Consider the following 27,208-nt stretch of genomic DNA (forward strand, 5'->3'; position numbering starts at 1 on the left):
ACAGATGCCCACCACCACGCCCAGCTAATTTTTGTATTTTTAGTAGAGATGGGGTTTCACCATATTGGCCAGGCTGGTCTCAAACTCCTGACCTCAGGTAATCCACCCGCCTCGGCCTCCCAAAGTGCTGGGATTACAGGCGTGAGCCACCGTGCCCGGCTTTCAAGCTTGCTAATTCCAAATTCCTGCACTGAGAAGGGACCTTTACTTATCAATAACTTTTCACTTACGAACAGGAAAACCAACTCAAATGAGTTTGAGTAAGACAATTTATTAGCTTATGTAACTGAAAATTCTAAGGAAACCCAGGCTGGATCCAGGAGCTCAGTTGACATCATCAGGGTTTGGTGTCTCCACTTCCTTTTGACTTCGCTCTCAGTCAGAGTTTCTCCTCATCATATATAACTTCACCCCCAACCTGCACTCTGCAAGCTGTAAATCTGAAGAGAGATAAGAACTAAAGCAGGAGCCTCTGACTTTATTCTGATTTGGCTTAATTGGTTTGGCTTCGCCCACATGAGTATACCTGAATTATCACACTTGTCAAATGATTGGCCAGTTGTAGATGTGGTTGAGATTAAGCTTGCTCAAGCCAGGTGAATTGAGGAGAGAGTTTTCCCCAAAGGAGATTTATCAGCTGAAGGGGAATGAATGCTTGGTAGGCAGTGACTGTGTCCATGCATATATGTGTTACCTTTTAGCTTTGAGCTGCAGTCATCACTGTGCCCAATGGTTGTGTAGAGCCTAACATTAGAAAGATCTAACCTACCTACCCACCTGCCTCCTTTTTATATACTTTGTTGAATTTCCTAGGGTTACAGGGCTTCATTCTCACATGGAACTTTCTGTATTTCTTTTTGGTTTTAGCTGTTCTAGACCTTCCATACTGTTTAAAAAATTTATTAAATGACTATTTTATTGTAGAGATTGGGGGGAAAAAAAACCAAAGTGTTTTCCCTATTCTCATACACCGTTAAGTACAATACTTCTAACACCAGATGTGTGGAGGTTTCTCCTCACATACCAAGCAATTCTCCAGCAGACATCAGCTGGATGTCCTTTAACAATTAGAGTTCCAGTCTGTGGCCCGTTAGGAACCCGGCTGCACAGCTGGAGGTGATTGGTGGGCAAGCAAGCATGACTGCCTGAGTTCTGCCTCCTTTCGGATCAGTGGCAGCATTAGATTCACGTAGGAGTGCGTACTCTATTGTGAACTGCACGTGTGAGAGATCTAGGTCATGCACTCTGTATGAGAATCTAATGCCTGATGATCTGAGGTGGAACAGTTTCATCTGAAACCATCCCACTCCCTGACCCTTCAGTGAAAAAAATTGTCTTCCACAACACCAGTCCCTGATGCAGAAAGGTTGGGGACCACTGCTGTAATTCAACTCCATTCTGATGCTATCTATCTATCTATCTGGAGACAGTGTCAAATTCCACAGGTTGAGGACTCAGTACCCTCCCATCCCCTTCAGATGCCAACTGTCGCAAGTCCCAGGTTGTGACCTGTACTTCTGACTGTCTGGTTATAATTGGGGTTCCCTCCTTGGGTTTGATTAATTTGCTAGAATGACTCACTGAACTCAGGAAAATGCTTTACTTACATTTACCCATTTATTATAAAGGATATTACAAAAGATACAGATGAATGGCCAGATGGATAAGATGCTTAGTGTGAGGTTTGTAGGAAGGTACACAGAGCTTGTGTGCCCTCTCCAGGCTTGCCACCCTCCAGGAACCTCCATGTGATCAGCTAAATCATTCATTCATTCATTCATTCATTCATTTTGAGATGGAGTCTCGCTCTGTTGCCCAGGCTGGATTGCAGCAGCGCAATCTCAGCTCACTGCAACCTCCGCCTCCCGGGTTCAAGCAGTTCTCCTGCCTCAGCCTCTGGAGTAGCTGGGATTATAGGTGCTTGCCACCTCGCCTAACTAATTTTTTGTATTTTTAGTAGAGAAAGGGTTTTACCATGTTGGCCAGGTTGGTCTCAAACCCCTGACCTCAGGTGATCTGCCTGCCTTGGCCTACCAAAGTGCTGGGATTGCAGGTATGAGCCACCGCACCCAGCCGTGATCAGCTAAATCTCAAAGCTCTCAGAACCCAATCCTTTGGGTTTTTATGAAAGCTTCAGTACATATAACTGATTAAATTATTGGCCGTTGGTGATCAGCTCCACCTTCAGCCTCCTCCCTCCCTGAGATTGGGGAGTGAGTGAAAGTTCCAATCCTCTAGTCACATAGTTGGTTCCCCTGGAAACTAACCCCCATCCTGAGACTATGCAGTAGCTCACCAAGAGGAAGAAAAGATGCTCCTATCACCCAGGAAATTCCAAGGGACATAGGAGCTGTGTCAGATGCTCCTTTTACTCAGGAAATTGCAGAGGTCTTAGGAGCTCTGCGTTGGAAGCTGGGGTCAAGGGCCAAATAATAAGAGCAAAAGATTCTACTAGTAACACTATTGCTTAGGAAATTATAACAGCTAAAAAGAGCTCTAGGCCAGGAACTGTAGTCAGGAACCAAATATATATTTCATACTATATCACAATATTACCTCTGTGCTGGACACTATAGAGACTGTAAAGAGGGTTAAGCTGTGGCCCCTGAGCTCTTGAAGCTCACATTATAGTTCCTAAAATAATTGCCTGCTCTCAAAATGTTCTTTGCTTTTAAAAAATGTGATAATATAGAGAAATAAGAATTAATTTTGAATAAAGGAATGTAGCAGTTTTTTGTTGTTGTTAACTTGTAAGATTTGAGCTGGACTTTGTCAGATAAGTAGTAAGAAGAAGGGCCTTCCAGGACATAGGAATAGCTTAAGCAAGGGCACAGTTGGAAAGATTCAGAGTGGACTTGAAAGTAGAGTAAATTGGAGTGATTAGACCATAATCTTTGCGAGGACTTAAGTGGTAAAGATTCCAGTGTGGTAAACGTTAGGTAGAGATCAAACATTGGAGGCCTTTGAAAACCTGACTGAGCAGTTTGTGTATGGGTTGTGGGGTGGTAGATGTCACAGGTTTTTCAGGAGAAAAGCATAATCAAATCCAAGTTTAAGAGAATAACTCAAGTAGGATAGATTTAAGAGTGAAGCAGGAAAATTTGTCAGAAAGGTGGTTATGGTTGTTTGGAAGAAATACTCAGGGCCTGAATTAAGAGACTAGTAAAAGAGATGGAGACAAAGGACATTAGAGGAATAAATAGAATATGTAGCATTTGGAGTGGGTAAAAGGGGCTGAAATGATTCTAGAATTTGGGGCATAGGCAGTTGATCCTGTACGGATCACATATTTTAAGAAAAGAAGATAATTATATTTGTATTTCAGATACTTGTTGAACCTATATGTCAACATGTCTGGCTGACAACTAACTCTATAAAAGCTGTCCTGCATTTTGAAGGAAATAATAGAAAAATATAGGGTGTGTATTTTAAGAAAGTGTATAACATAAGAGACGGCTCAGAGAGAAATGGCACTAGGACATAAATTTAAATGAAAAATACCTAACTTAACTAGATCAGAGTTTATAGTCTTGGCTATAATGTCATACGGATGTCAGTTTTATGTAGGAGGGTCACATTTTTGTGTCTGTCAGAATTATTTTTTATCTGATTGTTAAAACGATGTGGGAAAATAAAATATTGGAGGTAAAAAGAACCACTGATAGTTTTATAGCTTAGAAACAACATTCACAGGCTAGGCACAGTGGCACACGCCTGTAATCCCAGCACTTTGGGAGGCTAAGGCAAGAGGATTGCTTAAGCTCAGGAGTTCAAATCCAGGACCAGCCTGGGCAACATAGTAGGACCCCAGCTTTATAAAAAAATTTAAAAAATTAGCCAGGTATGGTGGCACACACCTGTAGTCCCAGCTACTCCAGAGGCTGAGGTGGGAAGATTGCTTGCGCCTGGGAGGTCGAGGCTACAGTGAGCTGTGATTGCACTACTGCACTCTAGCCTGGGTGACAGAGTGAGACCCTGTCTCCCAAAATAACAAAAAACCACAAACACTCACTAGTGTGTTTAGCCATACATGTGTATTTTTATATATTATGTAGACACATAGTAGCTGATATTTTTGACCTCTTATGTTGGGTGTGATTCTAAGCATTTTACATTTATTAGCTCATTTAACTTGAGCTAATTGAAGAATGATCTTTTAAGGTAGGTACTATTATCCCCACCTTATAGATGGGGAAACTGAAGCATGAAAGGTTAAGATTTTAACCGAGACTGCACAATTAGGAGAGGGTAAAGCCAGGAAGTCTTGTTTTCTAGTCTTTGGTCTTGGAACTATCCTGTTATTATATCTCTCACATGCTAAGCTGATGTAGTTATCCTTTCTGATTAGCATTCTCTCTCAGTGCAGAAACCAAAGAGTTTCATATGATTTGTTAAATGATTTCTTTCTTTTTCTTTTTTTCTGTCAGGAAGAACCTTCATTTAAAAAAAGATTTCTTTTTTATTTAATTCTTGCTACTTACTAACCAATATTCAGGAACCAATTAGATTCAAATAATGCACTATCTCTTACTGTCTAGACTCTTACTCTCTAATTGAATTCAGAGTACATAGTGGTACTTACATACACACATGGACATACATATATTTAATGAAATTATTTTATTTAGTTTTTTGAGACAGGATCTCACTCTGTCACCCATGTTGGAGTGCAGTAGTGCGATCACAGCTCACTGCAGCCTCAAACTTCCTGGGTTCAGGTGATCCTCCCAACTCAGCCTCCTAAGTAGCTGGGACCACAGGTGCACACCACTATACCTGGCTAATTTTTGTATTTTTTTTTGTAGAGGTGGGGTTTCGCCATGTTGCCCAGGTTGGTCTTGAACTCCTGGGCTTAGTCCTCCCACCTTGGCCTCCCAAGTAGCTGTGACTACAGGAGTGTTCGTTCCACCATGCCCAGCTAATTTTTTTTTTTTGTTTTGCATTTTTTTTTGTAGAGACAGGTTTCACCATGTTGCCCAGGCTGGTCTTGAACTCCTGGTCTCAAACATTCTAACTGCCTTAGCCACCCAAAGTGTTAGCATTACAGGCATGAACCACCACGCCCAGCCAATAAAATTATTATGTAGTTTTTAAAATGTAAGAGTATTTAATCATTTACCTGGACTCATATCTACCCAATTTTGTCTAATTTAAGCCTGTGTTGTGCCTGCATATGAATGTTGTATATAATTTTTATCTTCGGATATAGTTGGAAACATTAGCTTATTTGCCTCAAAGAGATGACAGGAATTCAGAAAATATTGCTGGTTCTGCCACTGAATCCTATAGTAACAAAAATTAGTGCAATTAAGTTGCAACGTTGCATATCAGAAGTTTAATTTCTGTTTGCTTAAATGGTAATGATTAATCCTAATTGGATGCCTACATTTTCAGAAAGATGTGCCGGATGGGGTGAAAGAGCTGTCAGAAGGTTCAGAAGAAAGCAGTGATGGTCAGTCAGATTCCCAGAGTTCTGAGAACAGCAGCAGCAGCAGTGATGGTGGCAGCAACAAGGAGGGAAAAAAGAGCAGGTGGAAAAGGAAAGGTAAATCCACCTGATCCTTCAATAAAGTACTAAATGCTGTAGGACAAATGCCCTTGTTAGTAGTTCCTCCTTTCCCAGACTCCAGGTCAGTCAGTCACTTTCCCTTACCCTCTATAACAGTCTTGTCAAGGAGAGTTTTCTGCAATGATGGAGATGTTTATATCTTTACTGTCCAGCACAACACAGTAGCCACTAGCTACATGGGCCTATTGAATACTTGAAATATGGTTATTATGACCAAGGAATTTAAAAAATAAAAATGCTTTCTTTTTTAGAGCTGTTTCAGGTTCACAACAAAATTGAGAGGAATGTACAGAGATTTCCCATGTACCCCTCCCCCGCCACATGCACAGCCTTCCCCACTAGCCACATTCTCCACCAGAGTGCTATATTTGTTACAGCTGATGAACCTACATTGGCACATCATCACCCAGAGTCCATGGTTTACATTAGAATTTACTGTTGGGAGAGTACATCCTATGGCTTTGAACAAATGTATAATGATGTGTATTCACCATTATAGTATCAAACAGAATAGTTTCATTGCCCTCAAATCTTCTGTGCTCCAGCTCTTCATCCCTTCCTGCCTCCTAACCCCTGACAACCACTGACTTTTTTTTGAGACAGAGTTCCACTCTTGTGGCCCTGGCTGGAGTGCAATGGCGCGATCTCAGCTCATTGCAACTTCTGCCTCCTGGGTTCAAGCAATTACCCTGACTCAGCCTCCTAAGTAGCTGGGATTACAGGTGCCTGCCACCACGCCCAGCTAATTTTATATTTTTAGTAGAGATGGGGTTTCACCATGTTGGTCAGGCTCGTCTCGAACCCCTGACCTCAGGTGATCTACCCACCTCGGCCTCCCAAAATGCTGGGATTACAGGCGTGAGCTACTGTGCCTGGCCTGACAACCATTGATTTTTTACTGTTTCCATAGTTTGACCTTTTCCAAAATGTCATATAGTTGGAACCTTTTCAGGTTGGCTTTCCTTTAGTAATATGCATTTAAGGTTCCTCTGTGTCTTCATGGCTTGATAAGTCATTTCTTTCTTTTTTGTTTGAACTTTTATTTTAAGTTCAGGGGTACAAGTGCAGGTTTGTTCCGTAAGTAAACTTGTGCCATGGGTGTTTGTTGTGCAGACTATTTCATCACCCAGGAATTAAGCCTAGTACCCACTAGTTATTTTTCCTGATTCTCTCCCTCCTCCCCCACACCACCCTCTGAAAGGCCCCAGTGTGTGTTGTTCCCCTCTGTGTGTCATGTATTCTCATCATTTAGCTCCCACTTATAAGTGAGAACATGCGGTATTTGGTTTTCTGTTCTGGTATTCATTTGCAATAGGTCATTTCTTTCCATTGTCTGGGTGTGCCACAGTTTGTTTATCCATTCACCTACTGAAGGACATCTTGGTTGCTTCCAAGTTGTGGCAATTATGAATAAAGCTGCTTTAAACATCTATGTGCAGATTTTGTATGTGCATAAGTTTTCAGCACCTTTGGGTAAATGCTAAGGAGTGTGATTGCTGGATCATATGATTGAGAGTATGTTTGGTTTTATAGAAACTTCCAAACAGTCTACCAAAGTGACTGTATCATTTTGCATTTTGCATTTGCACCAGCAGTGGATGAGAGTTCCTGTTGCTTCATGTCCTCATCAGCATTTAGTGTGGTTATTGTTGTGGATTTTGGCCTGATAGGTGTGTAGTAGTATCTCGTTGTTTTAATTTGCATTTCCCTAATGACATACGTTGTGGAGCACCTTTTCATTTACTTGTTTGCCATCTACATATCTTCTTTGGTGAGATGTCTCATCAGTTCTTTGGCTTATTTTAAAATCAGGTTGTGTGTTTTCTTATTGTTGAGCTTTAAGAGTTCTTTGTATATTTTGAGTAACAATCCTTTATCATATGTCTTTTGCAAATATTTTCTGTGTCTTGTCTTTTTTTGTTTTGAGACATAGTCTCACACTGTTGCCCAGGCTGGAGTGCAGTGGCGTGATCTCGGCTCACTGCAACCTCTGCCTCCTGGGTTCAAAGGATTCTCCTGTCTCAGCCTCCCGAGTAGCTGGGATTACAGGCGCCCGCCACCACACCCAACTAATTTTTGTATTTTTAGTAGAGGTGGGGTTTCACCATGTTGGCCAGGCTGGTCTTGAACTCCTGACCTCGTGATCCACCCGCCTTGGCCTCCCAAAGTGCTGGGATTACAGGTGTGAGCCACTGCGCCCATCCAGCCCACCGCACCTGTCTTGTCTTTGTATTTTCTTGGCAGCATTTCTTTCTCAGATCAGAAATTTTTAATGAAGTCTAGTGTATCAATTTTTTTCTTTTGTGAACTGTGTCTTTGGTCTTGTATCTAAAAGTCATCATAAAACCCCTAGATTTTCTTCTATGTTATGTTCTGGGAGTTTTAGAAATTTTCATTTTTGTTTAGGTCTGTGATCCATTCTGAGTTAATTTTTTGTGAAGCGTGTGAGATCTGTATCTGGATTTCTTTTCTTACTGACATGTGGAATTCTAGTTAGGAATTTAATTTTGATTTTATTTTAACTTTAAATAGCCACATGAGGATAGTGGCTACCACACCAGACAACATTCTAGGTTTTACCTGGATTTGTTCTTAAGGTCTTAAGTCATCCATAGCCTTTTAGGATGCTTTTATTTTACTTGCCTAAACTTTGAGCACTTAATGCTCTAACAACCCTCCTTAAGGAAAAGAATGCTTTTCATTTCTACTAGCAAACACTGAATTTAGTCTGCTGGTCTTTGCTCTTATTCCGTTTGGTGTCTACGTCATAACTCACCTGAAAAGCTTTCGTTAGGGAATAATGTCTGTTGCTGCAGCTTCCCTGGAGTGGATTTTCCAGTTAAGGATATGAATTATTGCCTAATTACTGCTAATTATTCTGTAGCTTCTTGTCAGAGTCTATTCAAAGAGGGCAAATCTTGTTTATCCCAATATTTATAATTTAGCTGTACATGGCAAGGCAAATTTTAAACCAACTCTTGATGATTCCTTTACAAGGACTGACATGTTCCAGAGCAAAACAGACATTCAAGATTTTTTCTAGCTTGAATATCCTTTTAGATTTGAGTGATGATAGGTGAGTTGTCTTTGGAGCTAGAAGCTCAGGTTATGTTGGAATACTAGACTCATTCATTTGAGTCCCTTCAGAATGGTTACTATGCCTATATTAGAAAAATAGTTATAATTCACTACCATCCCTCTGTTAATGTTTTTGCTACTCCTGGAGAGAATTGAGATAATTGATGGCCTCATCTGTTCTCTGCTATAGCTACTACGTACATAATTTGAGCGAACTTTGTAATCAGAGAATCTTAGCTTTAAGTTGATAACCACTTAGAGAGCTAGCCAGACCTCAGTTGTTAGGAATAAATGGAATGAAAGCAAGACAAAGAGGGTGCTTCTGACTAGTTAATTGTTGATGTGTGGTTTTAAATTAATCCCTGTCAGTAGTGAAAAGAGGTGTAGTCCAGGGCCCTCCATTCCCTGGGGTCCACTAAGCACCTATTTTTGAAAAAGTGAAGCCAAAAGTGTAAAGGGCTGTCTCTATCCCCTGCTTCTCCTCATTTTATTTTTTTTAATTTTAATTTTTTCGCTTCTTTTCACAAGTGTTGATTCTCCTCATTTTAAGCTTTTCCTTTTAAGTTTGGAATTGTAGATCTAAGATTAGGAACCAAGCCAGGTCATCAGGTAAGGGAAGCAATTAGCAAGATTCATGTTTTCTGGATGGGATTGGGACAGGGAAATCAATATTGAAGAAAGTCTTGTAAAATGGGAATATACTTGGGGTCCTTGCTTTTCAAGAGCCACATATGCTGCTCTTTGAATAGTGGCTGTTGTATCTGTGTTTCTTTTGCTTATAACTAACGGTTATTAATGGCTGTCTCTAAGAATTTGAGGTGAACGTGTTAAGATGTAGGAAGATCCAAGAATTAACCATAGAACCCTATTGTCAGTAGCCGAATAGGTAGATATGAATAACATAACCTTGCTCCACACTCTGCATAATAATAGAAGACATGAACAATAAGGTAATATCAAATTGAATGTTGGGTCCAATTGTTTTTGAGCTGCTTTTCATTTATTCCTTTTCTAGAAATTATTATAATATTGATTATTTGTCCTCAGTTTACAGTAAGATGAGATGCTCTATAAAGCTCTTTTCTGGTTGCAGGTAGTCTATAATAAAGCCTAGAGGAAAATGGGCGGTATGTGGTATCTGGAAGGTGAGGTGAGAGGTGCGCATGATGTCACATGTGATTCATGTTTAAGCAGCTCTGATATTCTCAAGAAATGAATGCCAAGCTACCAATTATGAAGAATGATTTAGTCTCTCATAGAATATGCATCTGTCATTCATGGGTCATACATGTGGTATAGATACCATATAATTTGTAGGTATATATTATATATTTGTGGATGTTTTTGTAGTCCAGTGCAAATTAAAGTGACAGACATGTAGCCAGCAGTGAGCATACAGCAAAGCAGTTCTAAATCTTAGTTATCAATAAAGGTAAAGCAAGCTAATTGTGCCTATTACTTTTTCTTATTTTGGGCCTTTACTCTCAATCTGACATCACTTTATTTCAAATGCATTGTAAGACAGGAAGAACACTGAGATAGTATCAAAACCCACTTCCTTTTATGTACAAAAATAAAGAGCTCTGACAGCAAAACTGATACTTCTAGTTGAAAATCGATAGAAACTTTCTTGATATATGTATACCTTTCAGCCAAATAGGAACAGAGAATAGAACTTTGAAATTCAGTCCAATATTAAAACTAGTTTATTGATTTCTGTGTAAAGTGGAAGACTTAAAAGTTTGTAGTTTTGGTTGCTAGTTTTCAGACAGGATACACAATGTTCAGAGAAGAGTTTTATGGAATTCCAAATAAAGGTAAGGTGGAATAATAACTTCAGAAAAATAAATGCGAAAATCACTATTTATATTGCTTTTTTATGATCATAGCTAAGTGAAGTCTCTGCCTTTTCCCCAAAATAAAATATTGCATTACGAAGCAACTGTAGGACTATTATTTTTATCTTCTGATAGAAAAAGTTTTGTTAGATTTTGGTCTGCTTTTAAAGTGTCTTAAGAATGAAATTAATTACATAAAGTATACCTTTTCTCTGTAAGGAATCACTGTTTCCTCTAGTGTGAACTAATGTTAATTTTACTGCTTGTTCAGAACTACTTTAAATCAGGAATTTGATATATATTGTGTCTGGAGTTATTTAAAATACCATAAACCTATCTACCTTCTAACATTTATATGTGTGTTAAGTTACTGAATGGGTATGATTTTGTCTCCTTTTAAAAGTATACTGGAGGCAAAACTTTTTTTGGCAAGTTAACTTAGATGGAGAGAGACCTTTAGGAGATTTTCTCTTTTCCTCTGAGGTTATTATTGGTGGCTGAATTGGAGGTTTTAGCTCTGTGTTGTGTTAAAGATGGCTACACTGTTAGGGCTTTGGATAGTTAGACTACCCAGAAGCAAGGAAAGTGTTGAGGTGTGGCCTTTCCCATTTAGGCCAGGGGACTCTGAATATAATCAGGAAACACCGCCTGCCTAGTTTGGAGTAGATTGCACTTGGTGTCGGAGGAAGGGACTTAGAACTAAAAAGGATCTATTACCTCTAAAGAAAGACCTGTTAGAATAAAAACTCTTCCTCAAGAGAAACATAACTGTTTCTAAAGATCAAAATCATTTCGGAAACTTCGATTATTATCAGTGCTTCAACAATCAATTCTTCAACTATATATAGTTCTTAAGTTTCAATTTTGTTACCAATCCTTCAGTGTCTGATCTCTCCCTAATACTTCATAGGGGCCCATTAAATGTCTTTGGGAGAAAATAAAAATTTAAGTCAGAGATTATTTACTTAAGCTTTTAACTCAAATGCATCTACTATTAATAGTCTGTATCTTTTTGACCTTGTTCGACATTATAATCATCCATTGAAATGAAAAATTCTCAATGCTGTAATAATGTATGTATGTACCTTTTGACTTAAACTCAGTGAGCAGTATGTAAATATCCAGCAACGAGAAGCTACTGCAGTGAACTATGTAAAACTGACTGATAAGCCTCAAGTTCCAAAATTTGTTTTGTTATATTTATTTTATTTATTTTTTGAGACAGAAACTTGCTCTGTCACCCAGGCTGGAGTGCAGTGGCATGATCTCAGATCACTGCAACCTCGCCTCCCGGGTTCAAGCGATTCTCCTGCCACAGCCTCCCCAGTAGCTGGGACTACAGGCGTGTACCACCATACCAGTAGAGCCAGAATTTCTCCATGTTGGGCAGGCTGGTCTCAAACTCCTGGCCTCAAGTGATCTGCCCGCCTCAGCTTCCCAAAGTGCTGGGATTACAGGTGTGAGCCACCACGCCCGGCCTAAAATTTGTTTTAAATGTTTTTCTGAAAACACTTAATATTAAGCTTTAAAAAAAAAAATTATCAGCCAAGTGCGGTGGCTCACGCCTGTAATCCCAGTACTTTGGGAAGCCAAGGAGGGCAGATCACCTGAGTTAAAGAGTTCAAGACCAGCCTGGTCAACATGGTGAAACCCCTTCTCTACTAAAAATACAAAAATTAGCTGGGTGTGGTGGCGCACACCTGTAATCCCAGCTACTCGGGAGGCTGAGGCAAGAGAATCACTTGAACCCAGGAGGCCTCGGAGGCTGCAGTGAGCCAAGATCACGCCACTGCACTCTAGCCTGGGCGACAAAGTGAGACACTGTTTCAAGAAAAAAATTATTTACTAGATTACTCTTTGGGTTTCTTTTATGTAATGATTTTTGTTTTTTTGTTTTTAAATCAAATAATAGTAACTTGATCTTTTGATCAGAATTTGTTAATCTTTTATTTCTATATGTTTATATAGAAGCAAGCATTTTTGTTTCTAATTAGACAAAAAAATGTATTGTTAAGAATTGTTTTAATCTGTTGAGCAGTCCACATTGGAGGATAAAGTTATAATCCTGAAAAGTGTTGTTTAAGCCATTAGTTTATTGATAACAACCAAAGTAATATCTCTGTTTAAACTACTTGTTAGGCAGGCTGTGGTGGCTCACACCTATAATCCCAGCACTTTGGGAGGCCAAGGTGGGAGGATCACTTGAGCCCAGGAGTTTGAGACCAGCCTGGGCAATATAGTGAGACTCCTGTCTCTACAAAAAATAAAAAGTAAAATTAGCCGAATGTGGTGGTGTGTGCCTGTAGTCCCAGCTACTTGGTAGACTGAGGCAGGAGGATTGCTTGAGCCCGGGAGTTCAAGGCTACAGTGTTCTATAATGGGACCATTGCATTCCAGCCTAGGTGACAGAGCGAGACCCTGTCTCAAGAAATGAATGAATAAACAAGCAAAGAAACTACTTGTTACACTCATGCCTTCTCCAGTCTGTATTATTTGCCAGGTATTTGGGAAACAAATTTGAATGAGGTGTCAACCCCACCCTTAAAGTTGTCTCAGCATATCTAGAGGGATAGAAAAATAAGTAGATAATTAGCACATGACTTCATAAATCACATGTGTTTATATTTATCATGTTATGACAGCATTAGAGAAGGGATACTAAGTTAACTTTGCCTGGGTTACTAAGTATTAGCTATAAATGTTCTAAGATACTATTCTTCTCTGGAGAGTTTAATCACTAGGGAAGACAGGATGTGTTATGGAAAGAAAACATATATAAAGGCAAGAAGATGGGAATGTATATAGTGTTTTCAGGAAGCCGTAAGAAGATAAATGTGGCTGGGAGAGGGGATTTGTGGAGGGAAAGAAATTTGGATCATACGGTTAACCTTTAGTGATAGTCTTATTATTTACAAGATATTTGTTGTACAAAGTTCCTTTTTTTTTTTTTTTTTTTTTTTGAGATGGAGTCTTGCTCTTGTCGCCCAGGCTGGAGTGCAATGGCATGATCTCGGCTCACTGCAACCTCCCCATCGTGGGTTCAAGCTATTCTCCTGCCTCAGCCTCCTGAGTAGCTAGGATTATAGGCGCCCGCCACCACGCCTGGCTAATTTTTATATTTTTAGTAGAGACAGGGTTTTGCCATGTTGGCCAGACTGGTCTCGAACTCCTGACCTTGTGATCTGCTTGCCTCAGGCTCCCAAAGGGCTGGGATTACAGGTGTAGGCCGCCACGCCCGGCCTCACAAAGTTTCTTAGGAAAATTAAGGTATAGATAAGAGAAGAGAGAGAATGGAGACACTGATGACTCTTCCAAATTTTCATAGCCAGACACCAGGAAGATCAAGACTGTTTATAGGCTGGGTGTGGTGGCTCACACCTGTAATCCCATTACTTTGGGAGGCCGAGGCAGGAGTATGACTTGAGCCCCGTAGTTCAAGACCACCTTGGGCAACATGGTGAGACCTTGTCTCTAAATAAATAACAGCTGGTTTTGGTGGTGCACACCCATAGTCCCAGCACTTTGGGAGGCCAAGGTGGGAGGATCACTTAAGCCTAGAAGTTTGAGACCACAGTGAGCTATGATGATGCCACTGTATTCCAGCCTGAGTGACAGAGAGAGACCCTGTCTCAAAAAAAAAAAAAAGACAAAAAACTGTTTATTGACCCTTTTTTTGTTTGTTTCATATTTTTGTTCATTAAGTTTCTGAGTTAATAAACTAGCGTCTTTTGTTTTTCTGCTCACTAGTGTTTAAGTTAGCTCTATTTCTCATCACTGGTATATAAGCTAAAATTTATTTTTGTTTTGCTTTTGAAAACCATTTGTTGTAGGTAGAATACTTCCTTGGTGTAGGATGACGTTAATTGGTGACATTAATTGATTTCATTTGAAGTAAAACTGGTAATAGAGAAGTATAAGGGATTATTTTTCTGTAAGTACCACTTTGTGAGAAAAGACTATAAACAGGGTCTTGATATAGTTAAAATGCAGCTTTAATTTTTTTTTCCTTTTTTTATGTTTTTTTAAAACCAAGGTCTTATTTTTAATAGTTCTGTTTTTGTTTTTTTTTTTAAGATGTAGTCCTAGGAAACCTTGCTCATGCGCTCGCTTCTCACACCCCCCAACCCCCGCCCCGCAACCGCGACTCATATCACCATCACTTCAGTTAGCTAGTTTATTCTCAAATTATTCATCATCAAGGACCAGTTTTTTTCCTCTAGTCCATTGTGAACTCAGAATGACCCAGCAATGTCAAATTTCTATGAAAGTACCTAAATATTCTTGCTTTCATGCTTATCTTGTCACAGACCAGTCTGTGGACATTTGAACAGCAATAGTTTAGATGATTTTTCAGCTTTACTTTAAAAAAGGGGGAGAGGGTGCCAAATTTTATCTTTAAAGGAGAAACTATATGAAATGATCTTGTCCCTTTTTTTAAAATTCAGAACAGAAAATAACCCCCATCTCCCTAGTAAATAATTAACTATTACGATGCTTCATCAGCATTGCAAAAACATCCTGTCATCTCCAAATCACTACTGGTCCTTTCTCAAAAGTAACCACCGTCCTGATTTCTGTCAGTTTGGGTCACTTGCCTATTTTTAAAATTTTAAATTAGATTATAATATATATGGATGAAGTACTTTTTCTCTGAAATGCTTGGAACCAGAAGTGTTTTGGAGTTCGGATTTTTTCAGATTTTGAAACATTTGCATTATTTGGGTTGGGCATCCCAAATTCAGAAAGTTCAAAATCCAGAATGCTCCAATGAACATTTCCTTTGAGCGTCGTGTTGGCACTCAAAAATTTTCTGATTTGGGGCATTTCATGTTTTCTGATTTGGAATGATCAGCTTGTATTCATTAAAGTACACATAAGTATACAGCTTGTTGGATTTTCACAAACAGAACAGTACTATGAACTATCAACCAGATTAAGGAGCAAAATATTGCCCTAGTATCTCTCCCTGAGCTCTCTTCTGGTCACACCCATTGCTCCAAAATAACCACTCTAACAACTTCCAATAGCATAAACAAGACATGTCTAGAACAGAATAATGTCCAGAGAAATTTTTAAACTTATGTAATCAAGTCATACTTAAATAATTTTTTGCTATTACATTATTTGCATGTGTGTAAGAATCATTCACCTTCTGGTGTGTAGAAATACATCAGATTCCTAAAACTATATAGAGTGGTTATTTTGGGGCAATGAGTGTGACCAGAAGGGAGCTCAGAAAAATCCATAGCATTAATGAACAAAACTGAACTGCAGAAAATGCAGTAATATATTTTTAAAAATGTCAATAGAACTAAAATGGATCTATAGATTCAATGGAATCCTAACCAAAATCATAGCAGGTTGAGGGGAGAGGGGACATGTGGAAACTAACAAGCTGCTTCTAAAATTTGCATGAAGATGAGATCAGTCAGAAAAGCCAAGAAAATATTAAAGAACAAAATGGAAAGAATTAAACTATTAAATATCAGGATGAATCATAAAGCTAGGCAATTTTCTAAAGAAAAAAACATACTGGGTACATTAAGAAGTTGCATTCATCAAAACGTAACTTTAAGAGAGTGAAAAGGCAAGCCACAGAGAAGTTATTTGGAATAAATATATGCAACAAAGGAATATATGAAGAACTCTTACAAGTTAGTAAGAAAAAGAGAATTCATAGAAAAATGGGCAAAGACTAGAACAAGCATTGCACAAAGATGATATCAAAATGATTAATAATGAAAAGGAGTCCAATTCCGTTAGCGACCACAGAAAGGCAACTTATAACCACATGCGATACTATTACACACCCACCAAAGTCCAAAATTAAAAAGACTGATGGTACCAACTGCTAGTGATCATGTGAAATAACGGGATTCTTATACACTGGTGGTGAGAATTTAAACTAGTACAACTAGTACAACTACTTTGGAAAACTGCTTGGCTGTCCATAGTATAGCTAATTCTACTCTGGTGTATATACCCAACAGAAAGGAGTACAAAAAGAAATTTTTTTAAAAAGTAGAATTAATTGTAATAGGCAAAAATTAAAAATAACCTAAATGTTCATCAAAGATAGGATAAATGAATTTGGGTACTGGTGGATATTTATGCAATGAAAATACTATATACACACAGAGAGGAAACTATCTTCCTGTATATGCATGTGTGTGTGCACATTTTAATGATAACTTTATTCTTTTATCTTTTATTTAGATCTATAAACCATGTGGAATTTTTTTGTATTATGTGAGATGAGGATCATCATTTTATTCCTTTCACCCCGTAGGGATATCTTCATTACCTAGCACCCTTTTTTGAAGACTTCTTTCGTTTACTTTATTGCAGTGTTCTCTATGTCATAAGTCAATTGATCATATAGTTATGGTTTGGTTTCTGGACTTGGCTTTGTTCTGTTGTGTTTTGTCTTTCCTTCTAACAGTACCACCCTGTTTTAATTACTTTAGCTTTATTATTAATCCTGATATCTAATAGTTTAATTCTTTCCATTTTGTTCTTTAATATTTTCTTGGCTTTTCTGACTGATCAAATCTTCATGTAAATTTTAGAAGCAGCTTGTTAGTTTCCACATGTCCCCTCTCCCCTCAACCTGCTATGATTTTGGTTAGGATTCCATTGAATCTATAGATCAGTTTTAGTTCTATTGACTTTTTGAAAACTATATTACTGCATTTTCTGCAGTTCAGTTTTGTTCATTAATGCTATCGATTTTTCTGTCTTACAGGTCTTTGCACACTTCTTATTAGATTTATTCCTTGACATTTTTTATTCTGTTGTGAATGGCTTTAATTTTTTTTACTTTATAATTGTGTGTTGCTGATGTATAGAAATACAGTTTTTATAAATTGACTGTGTCTTTGAAGTGTCTAGGATTTTACCTGATTTGTAAGTAAACAAAGCGATTAGCCTCTCATGGATTTTAACAGAAGAAACAAGAATCCTGGGTCATAGAAAAAGTACTGTATTACCCATGATAGAGTAAGCAATATGGCTATCAGCATACTTCTCGTGTCAGCTTTCCCTTACCCCAAGACTCACAGGTGATGAGATACAGGCCCAGGTGTATCCTATTCGTGCAGTGGGTTTGCATCTCAGCCAAGAAACATTAGTTTGAGGGATTCACTGCTTTTAGCAGAAGCAAGCATATTTTGCCTGGGAAGAGACATTGCCTCATCTCATGGTTGCTCTGCAACTGCAAACATAACCCTGAAAGATGGCTCAGGTAAAGAGTGTTCTGGGACTTAAAACATTGCATTCCTCGCGTGTATACACAACAGCACTCGGGGCCTGTGGTGGATTTCCTCTCTGAATATTGACACTGGATGTAACAACATTGCAAAATTAATTTTTAAAATATATTAGTTTATACGTAGTTTTATTTTTATGATTGTCTACTTATACAAATATGTAATTTATGAATAATGGCAATTTTCTTTTTCTTTTTTCTTTTTTTTTTTTTTTTTTTTTTGCCATTTTGTACCAGCCAGGACTTACAGAAAATAGTGGAACAGACATGGTACTATCAATTATCCTTTTCATTCTCTACCTTTAAGGTAAAGCTTTTAATATTATAATTTTTGTTTGTTTGTTTTTGAGACAGGGTCTCTCTCTGTCTCCTAGGCTGGAGTGCAGTGGTGTGATCTCGGCTCACTGCAACCTCCACCTCCAGGGTTCAAGCAAATTCTCATGCCTTGGCCTCCTGAGTAGCTGCGATTACAGGTGTGTGCCACCACACCCAGCTCATTTTTGTATTTTTAGTAGAGATAGGGTTTCACCATTTTGGTCAGGCTGGTCTCAAACTCCTGGCCTCAAGTGATCCACCTGCCTTAGCCTCTCAAAGTGCTGGGATTACAGGCGTGAGCCACCAACGCCCAGCCTTTTAATATTATAATGTTTTAAGAATGATGTGGGCCGGGCGCGGTGGCTCACGCCTGTATTCCCAGCACTTCAGGAGGCCAAGACAGGCGTATCACAAGGTCAGGAGATCGAGACCATCCTGGCTAACACGGTGAAACCACATCTCTACTAAAAATACAAAAATTAGCCGGGTGTGGTGGCATGCACCTGTAGTCCCAGCTACCTGGGAGGCTGAGGCAGGAGAATCACTTGAACCTGGGAGGCGGAGGTTCCAGTGAGCCAAAATTGCACTACTGCACTCCAGCCTGGTGACAGAGCAAGACTCCATCTCAAAAAAAAAAAAAAAAGAATGATATGGAGTAGTAGGTTGTTTGTAGATACTTTTTAGTAGATGAAGTTAGTTTCCTTTTATTTGTAATTTGCTAAGAGATTTTCTAATACACAGATGTTGAATTTTATCAGTTGCTTTTCCTTCATGTACATAATTCCTGTAGTGAATTATATTGATTTTACGTATTAAATGTTAAACCAACCTTGTGTTCCTTGGATAAACCAACTTGGTTGTGATATATTATTAATCATCTGTATCATAGATTTTATTTGCTCATAGTTTGCGTTTAACTCTAAGGTTTGCCTGCATGTTTTCCCCATATAATGTCCCTGTTAAAATTTGGTATCATAAAAAAGTTGGTAATTGGTTTTTGGTTCTCTGAAATAATTTGTATAAGATTGTTGTTTTTGTAGGCCAGGCGCAGTGGCTGACACCTATAATCCCAGCACTTTGGGAGGCTGAGGTGGGTGGATCACCTAAGGTTATGAATTTGAGACTCAGCCTGGCCAACATGGTGAAGTTCCATCTCTACTAAAATTACAAAAATGAGCCAGGCGTGGTGGTGGGCACCTGTAATCCCAGCTACTTGGGAGGCTGAGGCAGGAGAATTGCTTGAACCTGGGAGGTGGAGGTTGCAGTGAGCCAAGATCGCATCATTGCACTCCAGCCTGGGGATGGAATGAGACTCTGTCTCAGAAAAAATAAAGATTGTTTTTCTTCCTTAAAAGGTTTGGGGGGTGGGCACAGTGACTCACTCCTGTAATCCCAGCACTTTGGGAAATGGAGGTGGGCCAATCACTTGAGGTCAGGAGTTTGAGACCAGCCTGGCCACCATGGTGAAACCCCATCTCTACTAAAAATAAAGAAATTGGCCTGACATGGAGGCGGGTGCCTGTAATCCCAGCTACTCCAGAGGCAAGGCAGGAGAATCACTTGAAGCTGGGAGGCGCAGGTTGCAGTGAGCTGAGATTGTGCCACTGTCCTCCAGCCAGGGAGACAGAGCGAGACTCTGTCTCAAAAAATAAAGAAACAAACAAATAAATAAATAAATAAATAAGTTTGGGAGAATTTCCTGATAGAAACCTGGGCTGAAATATTCCTTTTAATTAAATTTAACATAAATATGGTAAAACATACAGATCACAAGTCTATAATTCACATACATGAATGGGAATATGAGTTAGAATAAATGAGAATACTTATAATTCCTTGACTTGGGGAAAAATTCTGTTAGCCTGGGCAGCACTATAATAGCTTATATTCAATGAATGACAGTGTTAAGTTCACACCATCTGTATAGCTCTGGAAAATAGGCTAAATAAAAACAAGTGTTATGCTTCAAATTGTGTCCCCTTCAAAAAGATATATTGAAATCATAACCTCTGGTACACCAGAATGTGTGCTTATTGGGAAACAGAGCTGTTGTAGAGTTAATTAGTTAAGATGAAGTCATACTGTAGTAGGGTGGGTCATTAGTCCACTAAGACTAGTGTCTTTATAAGATGGGTCATATGAAGACATGGAGACATGAAGAGAGTGCCGTGTGACGATGGAGACGAGGTTGAAGTGATGCTGCTTTAACCCAAGGAATGCCAAAGATTGCTGGATGTTACCAGGAACTAAGAGAAAGGGATGGAATAGCTTATCTCACAGAAGAAACCATCCTTGCTGACACATCAGTTTTAGATTTTCAGCCTCCAGAACTGTGAAGGAATAAGTGTCTTGTTTTATACCACCTAGGTTATGTACTTTTTAAAATGACAGGTCTGGGGAATTAACATAGGGAGTAAAGTTCATTCTTCATTATACAATGTATTCAATATGTTATATTCCCATGAAATCTTTTAAAATATTGTATAGTCATCATCTCTGCTGCCATAATCTTTCTGTTAACATTTTAATTATCTTCCTTAAGTGAGACTTGCAGCCAAAGCTGAAGGAGGCTTACACATACAAGGGTTTGGTGCCACCTACTTTCTTAATTTCTTTTTTTAGTTGGGAGACAGGGTCTTACTCTGTCACCCAGGCTGGAGGCAGTGGCGTGATCATAACTCAAGTGCAGTCTCAACTTCTTAGGCTCAGGTGATCCTCCTGCCTCAGCCCCCCAAGTAGCTGGGACTACAGCACATCACCGCACCTGGCTAACTTTGTATTTATTTATTTATGTATGTATGTATTTATTTATTTAGAGATGGAGTTTCACTCTTTCGCCCAGGCTGGAGTGCAGTGGCGTGATCTCAGCTCACTGCAACCTCCGCCTTCCGGTTTCAAGCGATTTTCCTGCCTCAGCCTCCCAAGTAGCTGGGATTACAGGCATGTGCCACCACGCCCGACTAATTTTTGTATTTGTAGTAGAGTCGGGGTTTCACCATGTTGGCCAGGCTGGTCTTGAACTCTTGACCTCGTGATCCTCCCACCTCAGCCCCACAAACTGCTGGCATTACAGTCGTGAGCCACCGCACCCGGCCATGTATTTTTTTTTTACATAGACAAGATTTTGCCACGTTGCCCAGGCTGGTCTCGAACTCAAGTGATCCCACCCGCCTTGGCCTCCCAAAGTACTGGGATTACAGGTGTGAGCCACTGTGTCCAGTCTGGAAGGCAGTTTATAATACTGAATACCTCCTGTCGGTAAGGACAAACTAAAAGAAGCAAACTACTCTAAAAATTAGAAAAAAAAGAATAAAGTAAACTAATAGATAGCTGAAGAAAATAATTTATAATAAAAATGATGGAAATTACTAAATTAGAAGAGAAAAATGGTAGAAAAGGTCGGTTTTTAAATGAATCAATATAATAGACAAACTTTGTTAACCTTTTTTTTTTTTAAAGGAAAAAACCATGAGTATATAAATTCAGGTTGAAATTTCAAAACAATTAAAAAACCATCAGACTTTTTCACAGTACTTTGTAGATGAAATGGGATACTTTTCTAGGAAAATACAGTGCACAAAAATTGAACCCAGTAGAGATAGAAAGTATGGAGTTTCATAGAAGTAGACCTGTGTTAGAACTCCCCTTCAAAAGAACACTATACCCACATGTTCAGGGAAATTCAATCATATGTTTATTTTTTAATTTTTATTTATTTATTTATTTATTTTGAGACAGAGTCTCATTCTGTCCCCCAGGCTGGAGTGCAGTGGTACGATCTTGGCTCACTGCAGCCTCCGCCTCCTGGGTTCAAGCGATTCTCCTGCCTCAGCCTGCCGAGTGGCTGGGATTACAGGTGTGCACCACCATGCCCGGCTAATTTTTTGTATTTTTAGTAGATATGGGGTTTCACCATGTTGGCCAGGCTGGTCTCAAGCTCCTGACCTCAAGTGATCCGCCCACCTTGGCTTCCCAAAGTGCTGGGGTTACAGGCGTGAGCCACCATGCCCAGCCAGAATGCAACCATATGTTTAAAGATAATAATCTTAATGTTTTAAACACTGTTACAGAGCTAGAATAAAAAACATAACTTCTATGCTTGCTGAAAAGGTCTTTGAATAAATTTTATGCTCAATAAAATTGAGAATTGGTGGATTCCTCTTTAACGTTATAACTGAGTTGAGAAACCAGTGTCTTAAGGGGGAACACTAGTGGCTTATCCTTTAGCCAGAACGAGTCAAGAACAAGATGTCCACTATCTCCATTCTTATTTAACATTATGTTAGAGGTGTTTTGTTTTGTTTTTCTGAGATGGAGTCTTCCTCTGTTGCCCAGGCTAGAGAGCAGTGGCACTGTCTCGGCTCACTGCAACCTCCATCTCCTGGGTTCAAGCAATTCTCCTGCCTCAGCTTCCTGAGTAGTTGGGATTACAGGCGCATGTCACCACGCCCGGCTAATTTTCCATATTTTTAGTAGAGATGGGGCTTCACCATGTTGGCCAGGCTGGTCTGAAACTCCTGACCTCAGATGATCCACCCATCTCAGCCTCCCAAAGTGCTGGGATTACATGCATGAGCCACCGCGCCTGGCCTAGAGTTGTTTATATCAACACAGGTAAGCAAGAGAAAGCAGTTTGACTAACCGGCGACAAGAATCAGAAAGGATTAGGTAAAACTACTTCGTTTTTTCAGATGATATGATTTTGCATCTGACAAACACAAAAGAATCAGTGGAGATAAATATTGATTAAAAAGAACTGGTGGCCCATGCTTGTAGTCCCAGCAGTTTGGGAGGGTGGGGCAGGAGGATCACTTGAGGCCAGGAGTTTGAGACCAACCTGGACAAACATAGCGAGACTCTGTCTCTACAAAAAAAAAAAAAAAAAAAGCCCGGGCGCAGTGGCTCACGCCTGTTATCCTAGCACTTTGGGAGGCCAGATCTGTCAGGAGTTCAAGAACAGCCTGGCCGATATGGCAAAACCCCGTCTCTACTAAAAATAAATAGCTGGGCATGGTGGCACGCGCCTGTAGTCCCAGCTGCTCGGGAGGCTGAAGCAGAAGAATCACTTGAACCCAGGAGGCGGAGGCTGTGTGAGCCGAGATAGTGCCACTGCACTCCAGCCTAGGCAACAGAGCGATGACTCTGTCTCAAAAAAAAAGCCAGGTGTGTACCTGTAGTCCCAGCTACTTAGGAGACAGGGGGATACCTTGAGCCCAGGAATTCAAGGCTGGGTGACAGAGTGAGACCCTGTGTCTTAAAAAAAAAAAAAAAAAGAGTTTGGGATTGTAAATAAATAGATGTAAATAAAATTAATATGTAACAATCAGCCACCATGTGCATAAATAATAATGAAAAAAGAATATATTTGCGGTAACAACATCAACAACAAAAAAATTCTGAGCATCACTGTTTTTTTCTTTTCTTTTCTTTCTGAGACAGAGTTTTGCTCTCGTTGCCCAGGCTGGAGTGCAGTAGCACCATCACGGCTCACTGCAACCTCTGCCTCCCGGGTTCAAACGATTCTCCTCCCGCGGCCTCCCAAAGTGTTGGGATTACAGGTGTGAGCCACCGTGCCTGGCCGAGCATTACTTTTTTAAGATATGTGCAAAATGTTGAAACAACTCAATACCCAAAAAGATGAAATTGCATTCATTTCTCACACTCCAGGACAAATTCCAAAGAAATTAAAGTTATAATAAATGTAAAATATGAAACCAAGTACTACAGGAAAACATGGGTGAATTAATTTCTTTTTTTTTTTTTTTTTGGAGATGGAGTGCAGTGGCATGATCTCGGCTCACTGCGAGCTCCTCCTTCTGGGTTCACACCTTTCTCCTGCCTCAGCCTCCCAAGTAGCTGGGACTACAGGCGCCCGCAACCACCCCAGGGTGTTTTGTATTTTTAGTAGAGACGGGATTTCACCGTGTTAGCTAGGATGGTCTCCATCTCCTGACCTCGTGATCCGCCCACCTCGGCCTCCCAAAGTGCTGGGACTACAGGCATGAGCCACCACGCCCAGCCAAACATGGGTGAATTTCTTTTAAAACCTGAAAATAAAGAAATTTTTTTCTCTGATGCTTCTTGAAGCGTACATGTTTATCTTTTAGTCTGGCAAACTCACTTCTAAGAATTAACCTCAGAGATAAACTGTCAAAAATACAAAATGGCAGAGATTAAGAACAATGATTCTCAGACTCGAGCTTGCGTCAGAATCACCTACAGGACGTATGGTGCAGATTCCTGGGCCTCACTTCAGAGTATCTGATTCAGTAGATCTGGGCTTGCACCCAATAATTTTCATTTCTAATAGATTTTTAGGTAGTAATGATGTTGTTCTGGGTACCACATCTTAGAACCACTGGTTAAGATGTAGTCATGAGAACAAAAGACCAGAAACAACCCAAAAAATACCCATCAACAAAATCTGGTAGAAGAAATCACGATCGATATACACAATGGAATTCTATGCAACTATTAAAAGGAATGCAGAAGAGTTCCATGTTCTGTTCTAGGATATCCTCCAGGATGCATTGAGTTTTTTCACTTAAATCAAAGTGGCTCCCGCCTGGGCAACAGAGTAAGACCTTGCCTTAAAAAAAAAAAAAAAAAAATCAAAGTGCTAGACAGTTAGTGGTATATGATCTTTTGTTTTAAGAAATAAGTAAAATTATTAAAATGAGCCAGGCATGTTGGCTCATGCCTGTAATCCCAGCAGTTTGGAAGGCTGATGTGGGCAAATCACCTGAGATCAGGATGGCCAACATGGTGAAACCCCATCTCTACTAAAAATACAATTAGCTGGGCATGGTGGTGGGCACCTGTAATCCCAGCTACTCAGGAGGCTGAGGCAGGAGAATTGCTTGAACCTGGGAGGCAGAGGTTGCAGCAAGCCAAGATTGTGCCATTGCACTCCAGCCTTGGCAACAAGAACAAAACTGTCTTAAAAAGGAAAAAAAAAAGTATTAAAACATATATACTGTTGTATTTTCACAAAATGAAAAATATGAATAAAAATGAAAGGACAAACAAGAACCTATTAAAATGATTTTCTATAGAGTAATATAGTTAAGGAAGAGAGCTAGACTTATATGAAAGTAATATGTTCTGTAACGTTACATAATTTAAAATTTTTAATGTACTTCCTAGAAATAAAGCAAACAAATATGTCAAATTTGTGGCACAATGACGTAGACAAGTTATTGTGAGATGTAGTTTAGGTATGGGAGACAAGACATAAACCCTTTTTCCCCCTTTTTACAGATGTTGAAGGAGACAAATCTTAAACTGCATTCAGTAGTCTTAATTTCAATAATTATATTGGTATGGTTTCTTTGAAACTATATAATACTAAGCAAATTAATAATTATAGTAATATTATTAGGAACCAGAATTGTTAGGCGGGAAGAAACAGGATAAAAATACAAAATCAGGCTGGGCATGGTGGCTCATGTCTGTAATCGCAGCACTTTGGGAGGCTGAAGCAGGTGGATTACTTGAGATCTGGAGTTCAAGACCAGCCTGGCCAACATGGCAAAACCTCGTCTCTACTAAAAATACAAAAAATTAGGTAGGCATGGTGGCGGGCGCCTGTAATCCCAGATACTCGGGAGGCTGAGACAGGAGAATTGATTGAACCCAATCAAGTGGAGGCAGAGGTTGCAGTGAGCCAAGATCGCACCACTGCACTCCAGCCTGAGCAACAGGAGGAGACTCCATCTCAAAAAAAAAAAAAAAAAAAAAATCAGAAAAAAGTGACAGCACTGTGATCTTCAATTCAAATTTGGTATCCAAGCATGAATTTCATTTTCTCTTTCTAAATGATGACTTCTTTTCTTGTTCTAGCCACTGAAAAGTTCTAGAACTAGTGGTAACCTATTGACAGTGAGCACTCCTAGTGTGGTGTACACACTGTAGTCTTTTAATACCATTTCCAATTTAAATTTAATTTCCATTTAATACCATTTCCAATTTAAATTTAATTTCCATTTAATACCATTTCCAATTTAAAGATGTCAGAGCTTGTTGGAGAAGTAGTTGATCCAGGTCTGGGCCAAAAGTTATGTAAGATTTGCCTGGGACAACTTTCTGTGACAGGTTGTAAAAAAGCTGTCACATATGGGTGGAGCCATGTCCCCAAGACAGTTTACAACTTGAAGGAGCTCCCACTAGGTCAAAATGGGATGATTTGGGTGCTAAGTATATATTTTTAAAACATTATATGTAGTTTGAGGTACAGTATCAAATCTTTGATAATTGCATTTTATTTAAATATTTCACATATATAAATATCTATGAGAACTTGTTGGTTTTAGGTATTGTATGAGTTTTCTGAAGTTGCAGGTTATCACACAGTGGGTGGCTTAAGCAAACAAATTTATTCTCGGTTCTGAATGCCAGAAGTCTGAAAGCAAGATGTTGGCGTGTCTGCACTCCCTACAGAGGCTCTGGGGGAGAATCTGCTCCTTGCTTTCTCTAACCTTTTTCTTGCTGACTTCCTTGCCTTATGAACATATTACTCCAGTCTCTGCCTCTGTCTTCACATTGCCTTCTCATCTGTATCTGTCTTCCCTTATGCATCTCTTATGAAGAGACTTGTCATTGGCTTTAGGATCCATTTGGATAATCCAGGATGATCTTGTCTGAAGATCCTTAACTCAGTTACACCTACCAAGGCTCTTTTCCCAAATAAAGTAACATTCACAGATTCTGGAGCTTACAATGTGGACATATCTTTTTGGTTGCCACCATTATCAGCCAGCTATAGGTTACCTATTCATTACTCTGAAAATGAAGTTCAAATCTTGGCTGTGCTCCTTACTGGCTATATATCTTTTGGCAAACTAATTAAATTTCCTGATATGTAAAACTTAGATAATACCATCATAATACGCAGATGAAGATGTATCTTTGAAATTTATATTTGTATATAAATATATATAGCCTTAAAATCTTTGTATTTTTATTTGCATAGAAACATATCATAAGGATGCCAATCAAACTGTCTTATTTAGTTATTTCTAGAAGTGTAATTTTTGAGGAGTTTAGGTAGGAGTAGAAAGAAAACTACCCTAAGAGAGAGTAATTATGAGAGTTCAATGAACTCCTGTTAAAATGAACTAGTACAGTGTTAGGCACATAGAA

General features: G+C 39.3%; 1 protein-coding gene across 2 annotated transcripts in view; it reads left to right on the forward strand.

Annotated features, from left to right (window-relative positions):
• Nucleotides 1-27,208, forward strand: part of ASXL2 (ASXL transcriptional regulator 2) — a 146,556-nt gene that overhangs the window by 76,226 nt on the left and 43,122 nt on the right. Inside the window, exon 4 of one of the 2 annotated variants that reach the window (XM_054677738.2) lies at nucleotides 5,395-5,545. In XM_054677738.2, coding sequence (XP_054533713.1) covers nucleotides 5,395-5,545 — 151 coding nt within the window. Of the gene's footprint in view, nucleotides 1-5,394; nucleotides 5,546-17,987; nucleotides 18,060-27,208 lie in introns of those variants that run through there. The other variant, XM_016948191.4, reaches the window with a different exon arrangement.

This window comes from Pan troglodytes, chromosome 12, assembly GCF_028858775.2.
Source record: "Pan troglodytes isolate AG18354 chromosome 12, NHGRI_mPanTro3-v2.0_pri, whole genome shotgun sequence".
NCBI lineage: Eukaryota > Metazoa > Chordata > Mammalia > Primates > Hominidae > Pan > Pan troglodytes.